At 33.4% G+C, this 15,701-nt stretch overlaps 1 protein-coding gene and 1 long non-coding RNA gene across 3 annotated transcripts; one reads left to right on the forward strand and one right to left on the reverse strand.

Annotated features, from left to right (window-relative positions):
* Positions 1-5,071: 5,071 nt before the first annotated feature.
* LOC107943907 (uncharacterized) lies at positions 5,072-7,719 on the forward strand. The gene is made up of 2 exons (XR_001696101.2): positions 5,072-6,764; positions 6,841-7,719. It is a non-coding gene; the product is annotated as an uncharacterized lncRNA (long non-coding RNA).
* A 1,801-nt stretch (positions 7,720-9,520) lies between these two features.
* LOC107943905 (uncharacterized) lies at positions 9,521-14,209 on the reverse strand. Of its 2 annotated transcripts, none has more exons than XM_016877716.2 (11): positions 13,925-14,209; positions 13,505-13,629; positions 13,180-13,396; positions 12,716-12,788; positions 12,286-12,398; positions 11,693-11,777; positions 11,330-11,402; positions 10,955-11,010; positions 10,413-10,478; positions 9,931-10,038; positions 9,521-9,855 (listed from the first exon to the last, which is right to left on the reverse strand). In XM_016877716.2, the coding sequence occupies exons 1-11, from the start codon at positions 14,098-14,100 to the stop codon at positions 9,775-9,777; spliced, it is 1,173 nt and encodes a 390-aa protein (XP_016733205.1). In that variant the 5' UTR covers positions 14,101-14,209; the 3' UTR covers positions 9,521-9,774. The 2 variants fall into 2 exon arrangements, with proteins under 2 accessions (XP_016733205.1, XP_016733206.1); XM_016877717.2 differs by having other exon boundaries at positions 9,931-9,996; positions 13,925-14,205.
* Positions 14,210-15,701: the final 1,492 nt, after the last annotated feature.

The raw sequence follows: 15,701 nt of genomic DNA on the forward strand, positions 1-15,701 counted from the left end.
AAAGAAAAACTGTAAAAAACCTAACAAACTGACCTACTTTTTTTTACCCCACCATGCTTTACAAAATAAAATTACCTCACATGCTCATCAATTTACCCGACCCAATTCATTAAACGGACCTGATTCTATTGCAAATAAATGTAAATGTAAAAGAAATACAAGGTAAGAAGCGTTTCTCCCATGTACTTATTTTGGCGACTATTCATCAGACAGAGGTTCGGCATGGCTCTAATTGGGTGGCTCGTATGGTTCACTATATGTGGTTTTGGTTCTAGAGAGGTACTCGAATTGTCCATACTGTCACCTGCTAAGGTTAGTATGGAGCCTCGGTTATCACCCGTCATGGGCTTGCGAGCTCAATTCGAAGGATTACATTTACTTATGCCTATGCGGAGGGACAAGTTAACTCGCGAAAGCATAAGTTATATGTAACCCGGAAGTAATTTACTAGCCTGTGCGGAGGGACGAGTTAACTCACGAAGGCGTAGTGTTTACTTCCACTTAAACGGACGGAGCCCAGGTAGAGAGCTCATGTTATGCAAGAATGCAAGTGCACAGTGTGTGGGGAGAAACTCACAAACCTTTTTATTTTTTATTTACTAAAACAACAAACTAAAAAACGTAAAACTTAGAGCCGAACAGAAAAACAAAACACATTAGAAAAATATTAATTTAAAAACCGAATGCAAATGCATGACTTTTCAAAATAAAATTCAAGTATCACGATTAAAAATTAATTTGAACAAGAAAATTTGAAAATTTTGACAACACGCGTTTAACACTAGACTCGACTCTCAAAAAAAATGTCCCCAGTGGAGTCGCCAGCTGTAGCGACCTAAAAATTTGGGCACAGGCGCTAGTCGAAGTAATTATTGAAAACTTGAAAATCGAATCTCGATTTTATTTGAAAAGGAGTCGCCACCGATCTTTTTTTTCTAGGTGTGATCGGACACCTAGTAAATTCTCTTTTTTAGAAAACTTTATTTTTAAACTTTTCTAAAAAGAGGTAATTTTAGGTTTACGTGAAAATCCAGAGAAAATTAGGGTTCGGGAGTCGGTTACGCGCGAAGAAGGTATTAGCACCCTCGCGACGCCCAAATTTGGTATCTCATTAAACGCGTGTTGTCTTAATTTTCAAAAATACAAATTCAATTTAATAGTTAATCGCGATCTGATCAAAACACGAGAAATTTTTTTTAACACGAGAATTTTGAAACATGAATTTTTTAAAAAACACGAAAGTTTTTGAAACACGAGAATTTTTAAAAACACGAAAATTTTTGAAACACGAAAATAAAAAAACACGAAAATCTTTAAAACACAACATTTTTTGAAACACGAGAATTTTAAAACATAGAAATTTTTAAAACACGAAAATTTGTGAAACACTAGAGTCGTTGAAAACACGAAAATTTGTGAAAACACGAAAATTTTTGAAACACGGAAATTTCTGAAAACACGAGGATTTTCAAAATACGAATTTTTTTGAAAATACGAAAATTTTTAAAAACACGGAAATTTTTAAAAAACAGGAATTTTTGAAACATTGGAAAAAAAATTTTAAAAAGTGAAAATTTTTGAAACACTGGAATTTTGAAAACACGAAGATTTTTGAAAACACGAAATTTTTTTGAAACACGAGAATTTTTTGAAAACATGAGAATTAAAAAAAACGGAAATTTTCTTTTTCTATTTTACTAAAACACGAATATTTTTGAAACCACGGAAAGATTTTTTTTGAACAAAGTTTTCGATTTTTTATTAAGCACGTATCGTATTTAACACGAACCGGTGATATTTACTCAACATAGCAATGAAATCAAAGAAGGTTCTTTTTTTTTCTTTCTTCTTCCTCTTTTCTTCTTTCCTTCTTCTTTCTTTTTTCTTCTTTTTTCTTCCTTTCTTTCTTCCCTGATCAGCCCCCCTACCGATTTCTCTGCTGCCGGCACTTCCTCCGCCTACCGTGTGACGGCCGGTGACGGCGCACTTCCTTCCTCCCCTTTTTCTTCTTTGCTTTCCTCTTTCTCGTGGGTGTTCTTTCTTCTTTTTTTTTGAAAATTTTTTCTTTGCTTGCTTTCTCTTTTTCTTTTTGCTGTGGCCCTTATTTCCTTTGCTAGGTGATGGCGAACGGCGGTGCTGGTGCGACGGCCGACGGTGGGCTTTTTGTTGCTGTTTTTGTTTCTTTTTGCCTAAAAAATTTGTGTGTTTTTTCTTTTTTTTTTTTGCTTCTTGCTTTGTTTGTTTGTGTAGATGCAACGGTTGTGGTGGTGTCACGGTGGCGGTGCGACGACGGTGGGGTGGGCTTTTCGCTTGCTGCTGGTTTTTTTTTGAATTTTCTCTGCTCTTTTTTCTTTGGTTGTCGAAAATTGAGAACCCCCTTTTCCTCTCTTTCAAATTTTTCTTTTAGGGTCTGTTTGATTGACGGAATTGATTTTCCGAAAAATCATTTCCAACTTTTCCAGCGTTTGATTGGCGGAAAACATTTTCCATTTGGAAAATGAACTCCAAAACAAGGGAAAATAGGTTACATTTTAGGGAAAATGTCTTACCCTTTCAATTTCCGTAAGACATTTTCCGTGCTCTCCTCTCTATCGCCTCCTTCATTCCTTCCTTCATTTCCGGTAGAAAACTGCTTCTATTTATCGATTTTCCAGTAACTTGTTTTTTTAATTATTCAATACTTGTTTTTTTAACACAATTTCAAATAATTTATTTGATATTAGTTTTTTTTTAATTTATAACGATTAATATTGTAGCTTAATAATTGAGTATTATTATAAATAAATCATTGCAATATATGTAAAAATAATTTAAAATATAAAAATTTATTAATATATATTAATATATGTAAAAACAACTTTTCCGAAAAATATTTTCAAAAAATCTGCCAAGCAGCAGAAAATATTTTACACAGATTCAATCAAACACCAGAAAATATTTTCCAGTAAATCATTTTACAGAAAAGTAAAATATTTTCTAGAAATCATTTTACGGAAAAGTAAACACGAGGATTTTCAAAATACGAATTTTTTTGAAAATACGAAAATTTTTAAAAACACGGAAATTTTAAAATACAGGAATTTTTGAAACATTGGAAAAAAAATTTTAAAACGTGAAAATTTTTGAAACACTGGAATTTTGAAAACACGAAGATTTTTGAAAACACGAAATTTTTTTGAAACACGAGAATTTTTTGAAAACATGAGAATTAAAAAAAAACGGAAATTTTCTTTTTCTATTTTACTAAAACACGAATATTTTTGAAACCACGGAAAGATTTTTTTTGAACAAAGTTTTCGATTTTTTATTAAGCACGTATCGTATTTAACACGAACCGGTGATATTTACTCAACATAGCAATGAAATCAAAGAAGGTTCTTTTTTTTTCTTTCTTCTTCCTCTTTTCTTCTTTCCTTCTTCTTTCTTTTTTCTTCTTTTTTCTTCCTTTCTTTCTTCCCCGATCAGCCCCCTTACCGATTTCTCTGCTGCCGGCACTTCCTCCGCCTACGGTGTGACGGCCGGTGACGGCGCACTTCCTTCCTCCCCTTTTTCTTCTTTGCTTTCCTCTTTCTCGTTGGTGTTCTTTCTTCTTTTTTTTTGAAAATTTTTTCTTTGCTTGCTTTCTCTTTTTCTTTTTGCTGTGGCCCTTATTTCCTTTGCTAGGTGATGGCGAACGGCGGTGCTGGTGCGACGGCCGACGGTGGGCTTTTTGTTGCTGTTTTTGTTTCTTTTTTGCCTAAAAAATTTGTGTGTTTTTTCTCTTTTTTTTTGCTTCTTGCTTTGTTTGTTTGTGTAGATGCAACGGTTGTGGTGGTGTCACGGTGGCGGTGCGACGACGGTGGGGTGGGCTTTTCGCTTGCTGCTGGTTTTTTTTTTAATTTTCTCTGCTCTTTTTTCTTTGGTTGTCGAAAATTGAGAACCCCCTTTTCCTCTCTTTCAAATTTTTCTTTTAGGGTCTGTTTGATTGACGGAATTGATTTTCCGAAAAATCATTTCCAACTTTTCCAGCGTTTGATTGGCGGAAAACATTTTCCATTTGGAAAATGAACTCCAAAACAAGGGAAAATAGGTTACATTTTAGGGAAAATGTCTTACCCTTTCAATTTCCGTAAGACATTTTCCGTGCTCTCCTCTCTATCGCCTCCTTCATTCCTTCCTTCATTTCCGGTAGAAAACTGCTTCTATTTATCGATTTTCCAGTAACTTGTTTTTTTAATTATTCAATACTTGTTTTTTTAACACAATTTCAAATAATTTATTTGATATTAGTTTTTTTAATTTATAACGATTAATATTGTAGCTTAATAATTGAGTATTATTATAAATAAATCATTGCAATATATGTAAAAATAATTTAAAATATAAAAAATTATTAATATATATTAATATATGTAAAAACAACTTTTCCGAAAAATATTTTCAAAAAATCTGCCAAGCAGCAGAAAATATTTTACACAGATTCAATCAAACACCAGAAAATATTTTCCAGTAAATCATTTTACAGAAAAGTAAAATATTTTCTAGAAATCATTTTACGGAAAATATTTTACTGGCAATCAAACAGACCATTAATCTCTTGATTTTTTGTCCTCTTTCTTCTTGTCTTCAGGTGGCAGTGGAGCAATAATGGCCTAGGGAGGCTGGTGGAGTAGCTGGAGGTGGGAGGAGCATGCTCGGCTGTCGATTGGGTGATTTGACAAGTCCAGAAGGACTGAACTGTAGAGGGCATAAAACTTCTGGGGCAAAAGTGCAATTTTAGAAAAATATAGGGCTAAAATGTAATTTCTAAAAATTTTAGGGGTCTGAATGTAATTTATATTTTTTGTATTTTTCTGATTTATTATTTATTAATATTATTAAAACATAAAAAAGGCCAAAGCCCAAACAAGTCCAACATATTTAAAACACAATTAACCAACCCTACATGCCCAACCATTGGGCCCAATTATTAGGCCCACATGAGGCAATCCCAAAAAGATCATAATAAATTTTTAAAATTTTTTTTAAATATATATAGAATTAAAATAAAATAGAATAAATAAATACACGAGGGATGTACCGAACAAAATTCAGTGATTACATTGTCCAAATAGTCAACTCGAGGGTGAGCTCATAGGAGATCACCCAGCTTGCTGGTGGTAGGCTTACTGTTTAGGCGTCTTCCAGGCTTGTCACGTGTTTTGTCACAAATTAGGGTATAATAATATTCCCTCTTTTTTGAGTCGAGAGGAGTGGCCTTCCTCGAAACACTCCGATATGATAAGCTTCTCTTTTTCCATTTGCTCCAGATGGTGGCTTTATTTCATAGTGAAATGTTATGTCTAAATGTTTGAGGTTTTATCATAAATGTACTTTAAGGATTGCATTTTTGGAGAGTGGTGATAATGATGATCAACAGCCTTTTTAGACAGGCGATGAGTTGCCCTTGGATGCTAGTTATCCTTCAAAACGATGTGTTTTGGGAGATAGGTTTATATGTATCCTGGGTTGTCTTCTTCAAAATTACTTTGCTTCCTTTTTGTTTGAAATTTCTGCAATTGTTGTTGGCAATTTTCTTGCTTTTGTTAATTTTCTACAATGATTTCTACATTTTAGTAGTTTGTTTGCTTCGATTCACCTTGTGGTGCTTCTTTTTATCCTCATTAAAGCTGCTTCTTGCAATTTTGTTAAAAAATGGCTACGGGGAGATGAACGGTCTGACAAAAGTCAAGGTAAGGTTGGTGGTTGTTCTGGACGTGTTCCGCCGAGATAGGAATCGAGGGGGTTAGAAAATGACATCGATAAAATCTGATTGACCTGTTGCCAAGAGGTCCAAGAGGGATAATGACGAGCTTGTTGTTAGCCTTAGTTATCCATGTTCCACGACCCCTCGGGATATGAAGAACCTTCTATTATGTCGCAGTTTAGTCACAGAGCATCATAAATATGAATTTAGTATCTCGGAAAGATCACGTAATGTTAGCGAAGCTGGTGGGAGGCCAGGATTTTTCCTTCCATTGTTTCTTCTAGAAGTGGGTTTTACGCTTCCCCTTTTGGATTTCATTTGGGGCATCTTGTATGACTCAATGTGGCAGCAAGGTAACTGACAAGCCTTTCTTGGTGGCTACTTGTTGGATTTTTCATCATGTTTCTCAAGTGGGGGATATATCTTTTCAATCGAATGCTTTAGTATACATACTTTTTGCGACAATTGAACGAAGATAGGCTTCCCGAGTTATTTGAGTTTGCCCCTAAGACAGAGAACCTGTTTTATGGTGAGGCGGTGACCATGCACGTTAATTACAACAAATATATCCCAGTAGAGCTGAGGTTTGGTAGAAGATTTAACATTCCTATTAAGTAGACACGACCTTCTATTGGGAAATGTTATTATCATCCACGTTTATATGACATTCTTGGAGGTTCCTACCAATTCAAATTGATAAACCAAAAGGGTATTCTAAATTACTTTTGAGAGGCGTCTTCAAATATTATCTTGAGGAGAGAGGTGTTAGTGAGTACACAACACAAGACATGACAGATGGCTCGAGAATGATGAGACTATACCTTAGTATCATATGCCTTTCCCTTCCACGTCAGATCCGGGATAACCAAATATTTGCGATAGGTGGCCTTGGAACCCATTTTCTGTATCACCTAGCTTTGCCACCTACCTGATCGCAATTGGGCAGTACCTTCGAATATTGACCAAATTATTCCTTAGTTGTATGAGGATCGTCACTTGGGTGTTCTAGAACTTCTTAATGTTAACAACGATTAATCTGGTAATAGTTTCTCAGATAATCCTTGCCATTTTTGCATATTTTTTGGGGTTAACCCTTTTTTTTTGGTATTGTGTAGGCAATTTGCTTTGGCTAGGTTAAAAAGGCCCAACGAAGGTGTTGGGGACTCTGAGAGGAAACGACTGAAAAGCGAGTCATCTTGGTAAGAGGCTTTTGCAAGGTCTGGGGGAATAGCTATCGATGACTTCACAGGTTTTGTCCCTCACCTCCGACGACCAATTGCTTCCAGTGAGGCTTTACCCAAGGCTACTCTTGGCAGGTCCTTGCCAAAAAACTTAGCGCAAACAACAGGAGCTGCCATTAGCACTCTCGCTAGTGTGGGGTACACACCTTCAGAAGATGTACCTCAAAGCGAGAGAGACCAATGAAAAAAGAGAAAGAGGATTTTTTCGCATAGATTCATGAGCGAGATAGGAGGATTTGTTAGTTAGAGGCACACCTTTACGTTGTCAATAAAAGGTTGGAGAGGCGGACCCAATCTTTGAAGGAAGAAAAAAACTCGTCGAAGGGAAGAAATGGAAAAGCTGTTAGAGGCCGAGAAGGTCATGGATATCGTGGAAGCAGTCATTCATATTACCAGTATGCAGGAAATTCCGTCGTTATTTCGGGAAGCAAGTATACAATAGGGGTGCTCTCACAGGAATCCATTTCTACACCCTGAAGATGCTACAACCAAGGCAGGACCATCCGGGGGAGCTGCTGCAGATGGTGCTGTCAGCAAGGATGTTTCCAGCTATTATGATGATGGTGACGACGGCGTTGATCTTGGTACCTCTCCTGACAAAGGGAAAGGTCCCGCAGATCTAAACACTTCTTTTGACAAGGGAAAAGGTCTCGTTGTAAAATAACTTTGTACAAATTTTTCTTTGTATAGTTTGCTTGTAAATTCTCCTTTCTGTACATCATTCCATTTTAATGAAATGTATATAATTTTCTTCGATCTTTGTGTTTCTGCATTTATATTTTTATTCCATGATGCTGGTCAGTGGTGTTTTCTATTTCCGATGGTGTTTCGTAATGTGAAATAGTGGGTGTATAATTCTTGTACTTGAGCAATTTAAAGTATGTATTTTTAGGGTTTAAAATATAATTTTATCTAACTTGCAAATTTATAAATTTAGACTCACTAAACAAGCATTTCATCATTTTGTGGGCGAAAGCCTGTCGACCTTTATTGGCATCCTCCTTGCTCATAATTTAAAAAAAAAAAAAAACATGGAAATTTGTATGCTAAAACAAAGAAAGCAAGTTCATATATATATATATAATCTTACATTATTCTTAAGAATTTAAGATTTCAAGATAACTTCTTTTTTTTTTTTGCTTTTATGATTTTTAGTTAATAATTTTATATTTTCGTAATGTTAAGATTTTAGAATATAGAGATTTTAGTATCATCTCTTTCTTTAGTAACTTTACATTCTCATGGTACCATAAGATTTTCTACAATTGTACTCCAATTTTAACGGGTTTAATTCATTTTACGAGGTATTTAGTTTATGAAATCTTATATTTCCGGCAATAATATGAGATTTTAAGAATGTGATTATCATGTTTGGATTTCAAACATTTACGTAAGGAGATAATCTCACATTCTCAATAGTGTCAATGTTTCAGAATATAGGAGGTAATCTCAATATCACATTTTGTAATCTTATAGATTGGCTGAAATATGGAATTTTAGACAATTTTAGTCTTTGCTTTCATTACTTTAATCAATTTTTTCCTTTTTTTTTATATAAATAAAAATAAATGTCTAATTAAAAACATTGTTTTTAACGGGAGATTTTCCTTTCAAACATTGTTTTACCAACTTGTATTAATTATTATATTTTTTAGAAGGCTTAATATATAATTTGGTATCCGCGTTTGACATTTTTTTTCTAATGTGGTACTTGTGTTATTATTTGTCTAATCTAGTACATGTTTTTGATAAAAATTATATATTTTGATACCCAAATGTAGCTTTTAAGTATTTAATTCGGGTTTTAGAGTTGATTTCATGAAAGTTCAAAGCTAATTATGAACTTTCATCGAATCCACCCTAAAACCCGAATTAAATCACATTCATCTGTATTTAACAAATTAAATGCAAAATTAAACAAATTCACAATTTATACTAAATTTATTCTATTAACAAATTATGAACATATCAAACCTAATAATTTAACTTTCACCAAATCAACCCTAAAACTCAAATTAAACACTAAAAAGTTAACACTGTTATCTTTGGATACCAAAATATATAACTTTTGTCAAATATATATATCAAATTGGACCAAAAAATAACATAGTATCACACTTTAAAAAATGTCAAACTTGAGTACCAAATGATATATTAAACCTATTTAAAATGATTATTTTGAGTTTCTAACTGTTTTAAGAGTAAAGTAATTGGTGATGCAATCAATTTTCATGAATTATTATAAGTATGATTTATAAATTTATTTCAACACCACATATTTACTTATTAATATATAAATTGCAATAAAAACAAAATTATCATAATTTTATAAAAATTGAAATTAAAAATATTTTAAAAAATAAACTTAAAAAAAAAGATAATTTCTATAACTAAAATATTAAAATGCACATTCCATCAACTAAAACCAAATATTACATAGATTAAAATTTTATTTTGGATTTCACATTTTAATTTAAAAGACTCTACATTTTCAAGCTTGATTGCTAGAATACAATCAACTAAATTTCAACCCTATGCATTAACATGAAGTATATGTGGCATATAAGTCATTGTTTAATTATTTTGTTAATCACGCTAATTTTTAACCGTACAAAAAAATCAAATTTTTCAACAGAAGTAACCGAATTTGAGCAATATATATACATTTTCCGCCACCAGAATATGGAAATTAATGAATATTTAAATTGGAAATAGCAAATGAGGATGGATTTTCAGTGCTATGCCTTCTGCTTCAATTGCAAACAAAGAATGAAAACCAGACCGAGAGTTGAACTGGTAAGACCCGAGCTAGGATGAGTAACGGCGCCGCAGGTACAGGAATAATGCAGTTGAAGCAGCCATAACATATGGAAACACAGTCCAAATTCCCTGTATGATATTCTACATTAGATATTTCTATTTACAAAAATCAAACATTGGAGAAGCACCAAGAACCTGTTATACCACTACTGTTGCGACCGTTGCCAGGGCAAATACAGGGCGTTTCCTCATCAAAAATCCAATTCCAAGCTTGATTCCAGATAACCAAAGAGAATATAGCATTAGTTCCGACTGATAACAAGTTAAAACTATGTTACTTAAAATCAGGTGTATCATATTCGAGATATGAATCAGACACGAGTAGTTCGATAAGCAGCCCATCATAATCATAGGTGTATACCATATAGCCAAAACACTATATTTGATAAAACTCATACTCGACTGTGAGTGGCGTATATAGATTTGTGTTTGTTATGGATATATTTAAATTTTCCGAGTTTTTTCACGAATTTAGAGGATGGATCATATTCCCATATGTTGGGATCGTGTTAGACGCTATAGGAAAACTAAAAGTGAATATGAAAAATCGGAGCAACATAAAATCGAAATCCAAAGACCATAATACATAGGCAAAATAACACTAATGCCAACAGAAAATGACTGACCTGAATTGGAAGAGTGACCAAACCACCACAACAAACTCCAGCAAAGAAGAATTCAGGAGATATTCCCTTCATTAGATGCAGCATTGTAATCATTAGTTGTAAAAAACAATTTTATAGCCTGGATACGGATGTTATTTGGACTCGAATGTGAGTGTTGGATACAGAGAGTTCTTAGAAGGTCATATACCATATTCATATAACATAAGTATCATACACGAATGCTTCAACAACGAAAACAAAGTCTGAGAAATATAGGTTTAGATCATTCTGTCTTCAATTCCAAGTCATGTCAAACAACAATGTAAACTTCATTACTAAAGCACCAATATTCTATGACGTTCCGACTCTTCATATTCTTTTAAGCATTTGTATGATTGTATCCAACCATGAGTATGCAAATATAATCTTCCAAAGACTCTCCAAATAAATGAAATCTTAGAATAAAATTAAATATACTCGTGCCAGGCACGAGTATACTCACACTCAAGTCCGAGTACATAGTCAACAGTATCATGTAGAGAGATATAGAAGTATTTACTAACCAGAGACCCTGCGAGGAAAGCTGTGGGATTTCTTACTCCGAGTGAAAGTCGCTCTACTGCAAATCAAAAAACAGGACCGCTAGAAAACGTAAATTTTAATTCCACAAACATGTACATTAAAACCTCAAACATAATTCAAGAAATTTGTCTAATATGATTAAAAATATTCTAAAATGTTAAAAATATATATGTTCGATACGGGTATATCCAGATTTTCTTAAAGCTTCTTTATGTATTTTAAGTATCTTTAAAGAGACTATCTCTATATGACTATATCCATAGCCGGATATACATCAGACATGAATATCATATCAAATAGCACTTCCCAATATGCAAAACAAAAAAGAGCAGAGTAAAGAAGCTCTTGTAACTCACTGAAGCCTATGAGATTGCCATATTTTTGAACAGCGTGTCTGATTTGCGTAACCTTCTCTTCGCCGATTCCTAACTGTAGTCATCATCAACATTGAGAAAAGATATACATGATTATTGTGCAAATGCAGGAAAAGTACATGCTCGGAATAGAATGTACTTTTATCCATAAAAGTAAAACGAACTAGGATAATGGATATCTAAAGGTTAATATTTGCTTCTGCTGTAAAGAGTAACTATATTCAAGTCAGCAACAAAAATGAATGGAACATCCGCAAATATATAAATACACACTACCTACGACATCTCTAATAAGTATGTGCATTTGTGAATAGAAATCCTGAACCCTAAAAGAACAAAACAAACCTTTGAACAAACATCATCAGATGCTCCACTTTCTCTAAAAAGCTTTCCAAGGTAAAATGGTATCATATCACTGATGCAAACTCCCCTAAATTTTCAAGTTGCGATTTAGCAACGAAGAAAGAAAATCATTTAGGAATCACAAACTACCAAAAAGGAATAAACAACATGAGCATACAATGCAAAATGAATTGGTTATAGGTGGAAGGGTAACTTTAATATAAGATGTCAAAAGACCCAAATATTTCACAATTTAACAACATGAAAATCTCTATGCTTTGGGATACTTGAACTTCAATTTCCTTGAGATTTTGACTCAAGGCAAGCCTAGTTGATCATATTAACAGTCAACATTCAAAGAATGTATTCTTATCTAAGTTGATAATCACATTCTATGTTACAAGACTCGAGTACGTGACTGAAACGGTTTAAGATTTTTTTCAAGTATTTCCATGTATTTGGAGGATTCCTATTGGTCATATCCCTGTATCCATATGCTGGAAAAAAGTTTTATATTTCAAGAGAAAATGAAAAGCCTGTGCAACATAGTTACAAAACATGACTAAAATAAATAATAAGATAAAGCAACCACTAACCAGTATACCCAAAGAACTGTGGATATTATGTATGGGGCATTTCTTGAGAGAGACTCGACAAAGGAATGCCATGTTCCATCCAATGATAGTAACCGTGCCAAAGTTATGCCAACCTAAATTTATCCAAAACAGATATATATGTTAAAATTCAAAAGGGAGTGCTTAGTTAAAGTAAAAAACCTAATAAAAGGAAACTATGTTATTTAAATTAGGTGTAAGTGTCAAATACATGTATAATTAGATTTTCTATGTTTGTCTATGTATTTAGAAGATCCATGATGGTCATATTCCCATATCCATGTATTGGATACGAGTGTCACGCACAAATATTTCAAGAAAAATGAAGAATCTGAACAACATAGCAAGCAAAAAAAGAGGTATCAAAAATTTTGAGTTAGTGAAACATTAAGTACCAATGCAAAGGACAGACCCAAATATTTAAAGCCTCTTCACTAATGAAAAGTCCACAACCAGCAGCCATAAGCAACCAGAAGTATATCCATCTGAAACATGGCAATTAGGTAAAAGGTACTTTAGAGCCATTTTAGTAAATGAAATACATATGTGGGAAGCATAGGCACAGCCTCAGCTCTTCATTTGTATTCATGTCCAACAAATTTTCAGATATAAATATGAGAATATGATGCTTCGAAGACCCTCTAAATATCTGTTATTGACAGGCCTGTCAAAGCTATGCTACCCGGACTCAAAGTTGAGGGTGGGATAAGGGTTTTTCTCTTTGAAGTTTTTTCATATACTTTGAAGGATCATACTATGATACCTGTATACCAGACACTAATACTTCAAGCAAAGTAAAAAGTCGGAGTAACATAGATAAAAACTATAAAAGAGATGGAACTGCAGTTTATTGTAATTCAAGCTCAGAAGGCATACCCTGGTGCATATTCAGGAAGCATAAATTTATAACCAAAAGCTTTGAAAGTGAAACCAACAGTGGTATCCATAGTTGAAGAGGGTGAAACTTCAGCCAGGCGTTGAACTCCAAGCAATGATCCAAAACTAGCTCCTTTTATGCCAAATGACATGACAGTAAGAGCTGCTGCCACGCCTAATGCGATGGCTAATTTTGCCAGAAAAGAACTTCCTCTCCCTGAGACAATATTATATGATACAAAATCATTAACTTGTCAAAAATTATATACAAAAATGTTTTAAACATGATTATTACACTAGAAAATACAAGAATTGTCATGTTTACCTGCAGTATTGCGATTTTGATTTTCAGGTAACTCGTCATCATCAATCCTATCTCCTTTATCTAGCTTACCCATTGGCTCTACATTACCAATGTTTTCACCATCTTCATGCTGAAAACTTCTAATCCTGTTTTTTAACAATATGAATTGACAAAGTTCCAAGGATTATTTAGATAAAGTGTAACATTTAACATTCACTAGACACAGTTTCTAGGTAAACAAGTCTAATCCAACCTAATCCAGCAAGTTCGAATAGTATCTCGAATCGAGCCAAGCTTCGAGACTCAATTCCAGGTTGAGCTCAAACCAAATTTGGAATTGAACTTGAGCTCAACTAGGCTTTGATTACTCTCTAATAACCATACCATAACAAAGGCTAAAAAACCGAAACTGATAAAAGCAAACAAAGGAATGGAAGTTACCTAAAAGAAGAGTGCCTTGTAAAGAAGTGGAAAGGTTTCAAGTGTTTGGGTCGAGAAATGTGAGAGAAAACAGTTTGGGTTTGGATATGGGGGCGTGGTGGAGGGTGGAATGAAGAGAGAAGTGGTATTGAAGGGTGTAAGGAGTAGGCAAAGGAGAAAACCACCATGGTTGACATTGTTGGGAAGCTTGGAAACTGGATTGTTATGTTTTGGGTAGGAAAATGCAAGGTCTCATAAAAGGGAAGGACGGGGGTGCATTTGGCTTAGTTTGATTGGTGCGGGGCGTACTGGAATAAACAATGGGATATACTGTTTTTTTTTTTCTTTCTGATTTTTGTTGCACAATTTGGGAGTCACGTTTAGGGGTGTGCAAAATTCGGATAAAATCGAAAAAGTTTGGTTAATCGACTGAATTTGGTTAATCGGTCGGTTAACCAAATTTTTTCAGTTAGGGGTCGGTTAATTATTTTTTAATTTTTCGGTTAACGGTTAATTCAGTTCGAAACCAGTCGGTTACCGAATTTTTTCGGTTTAACCGAAAAAATTAATAAATAAAATTATAATATATAAATAGGCCCACTATTCACCTAAACCCAAATATTCAACCCAACCCAATTACCCAACCCAACCCAATCATAAAAATTACAAATAATTTAATAAATAAAAATAAAATTCTAAAACTAAAACTAAAGTCTAAAAGTCTAAAAATAATTTAATTATGTAGTGATTCAATTCGGTTAATTCGATTAATTCGAGTAATCCGGTTAATTCGGGTAATCCGGTTAATTCGGTTAATTTGGGTAATTCGGTTAATTCGGTTAATTTTTAACCAAAAATAAAAATTATATAATTTTCGGTTAATTAGGTTAATTGACCGAATTAACCGAAAAAATTTCGATTCGGTTAATTTTTTTTGAAAAAATTTCGGTTCGGTTAACGGTTAAAAATTTTGAAAGGTCGGTTAATTAGGTTAATGTTATTTCGGGTCGGGTAACCGAATAAACACCCCTAGTGACGTTGAGATTTCCCTGCACAGGATTTTAAGAGGGGCAGTAATGAATCTCAATATTAAGTTGTTCCTAATTCTATACTATTTTATAATTTACAATTATCTTTCTAACTTTTTTTTCTTACTTATAAATTTATTTAGTCACGAAATTATTCAACTTTAATATTGTCACTAAATTTTTTCTAATTAAATCCAATTACGAAAATTACCTAATCAGTGTTCATTCAATAACATTGTCGTAAGTGTAATAGTTTTATAGGATATTCTTAATCTCTTTCAGATAAATTTGTTGTCTCAATATGATTTTATTTTATCTCATAACAACAATTACATCTAATTCATAAAAAGTCAATTACTATCACATAATAATCAAGTTAATTACCATAAAGATAAACGACTCGTGATCATATTTAGTTTTATTTATCATGTAATGTCGATGAAAGAATATCTTACTCATTAGTTGGGCTATGAATTTCACTATTGTGAAATATGTTACATACTGCAATAGTCATATACACAACACACTAGCTTTCGGCTCCTTATCTATATGAACTTAGGTTTTTACTTACATCAAAGTATATGAGTCACGTATACATAATCCATCATCCATTTAGGATTAAGATATGTCACACTATGAATGTCACACATAAATAAATCCATAGACGGATTTAAGATCTATTCTACCTATGTCTTGTCCGATGTACTGTTAATCCAGTCAATTAGATCTATGTCTCTATCTTTTAGAAGTCATTCACTCTAATGTTCAAG

Source organism: Gossypium hirsutum, chromosome D08, assembly GCF_007990345.1.
Source record: "Gossypium hirsutum isolate 1008001.06 chromosome D08, Gossypium_hirsutum_v2.1, whole genome shotgun sequence".
NCBI lineage: Eukaryota > Viridiplantae > Streptophyta > Magnoliopsida > Malvales > Malvaceae > Gossypium > Gossypium hirsutum.

Excerpts from the sequence above, each read along its gene's own strand:
- LOC107943905 (XM_016877716.2), bottom strand. The coding sequence starts at position 14,100 with ATGTCAACCATGGTGGTTTTCTCCTTTGCCTACTCCTTACACCCTTCA. Across the intron at positions 13,397-13,504 it reads TCAAAATCGCAATACTGCAG|GGAGAGGAAGTTCTTTTCTG; the intron begins GTAAACATGACA and ends ATATTGTCTCAG. Across the intron at positions 10,479-10,954 it reads CTTTCCTCGCAGGGTCTCTG|GGAATATCTCCTGAATTCTT; the intron begins GTTAGTAAATAC and ends CATCTAATGAAG.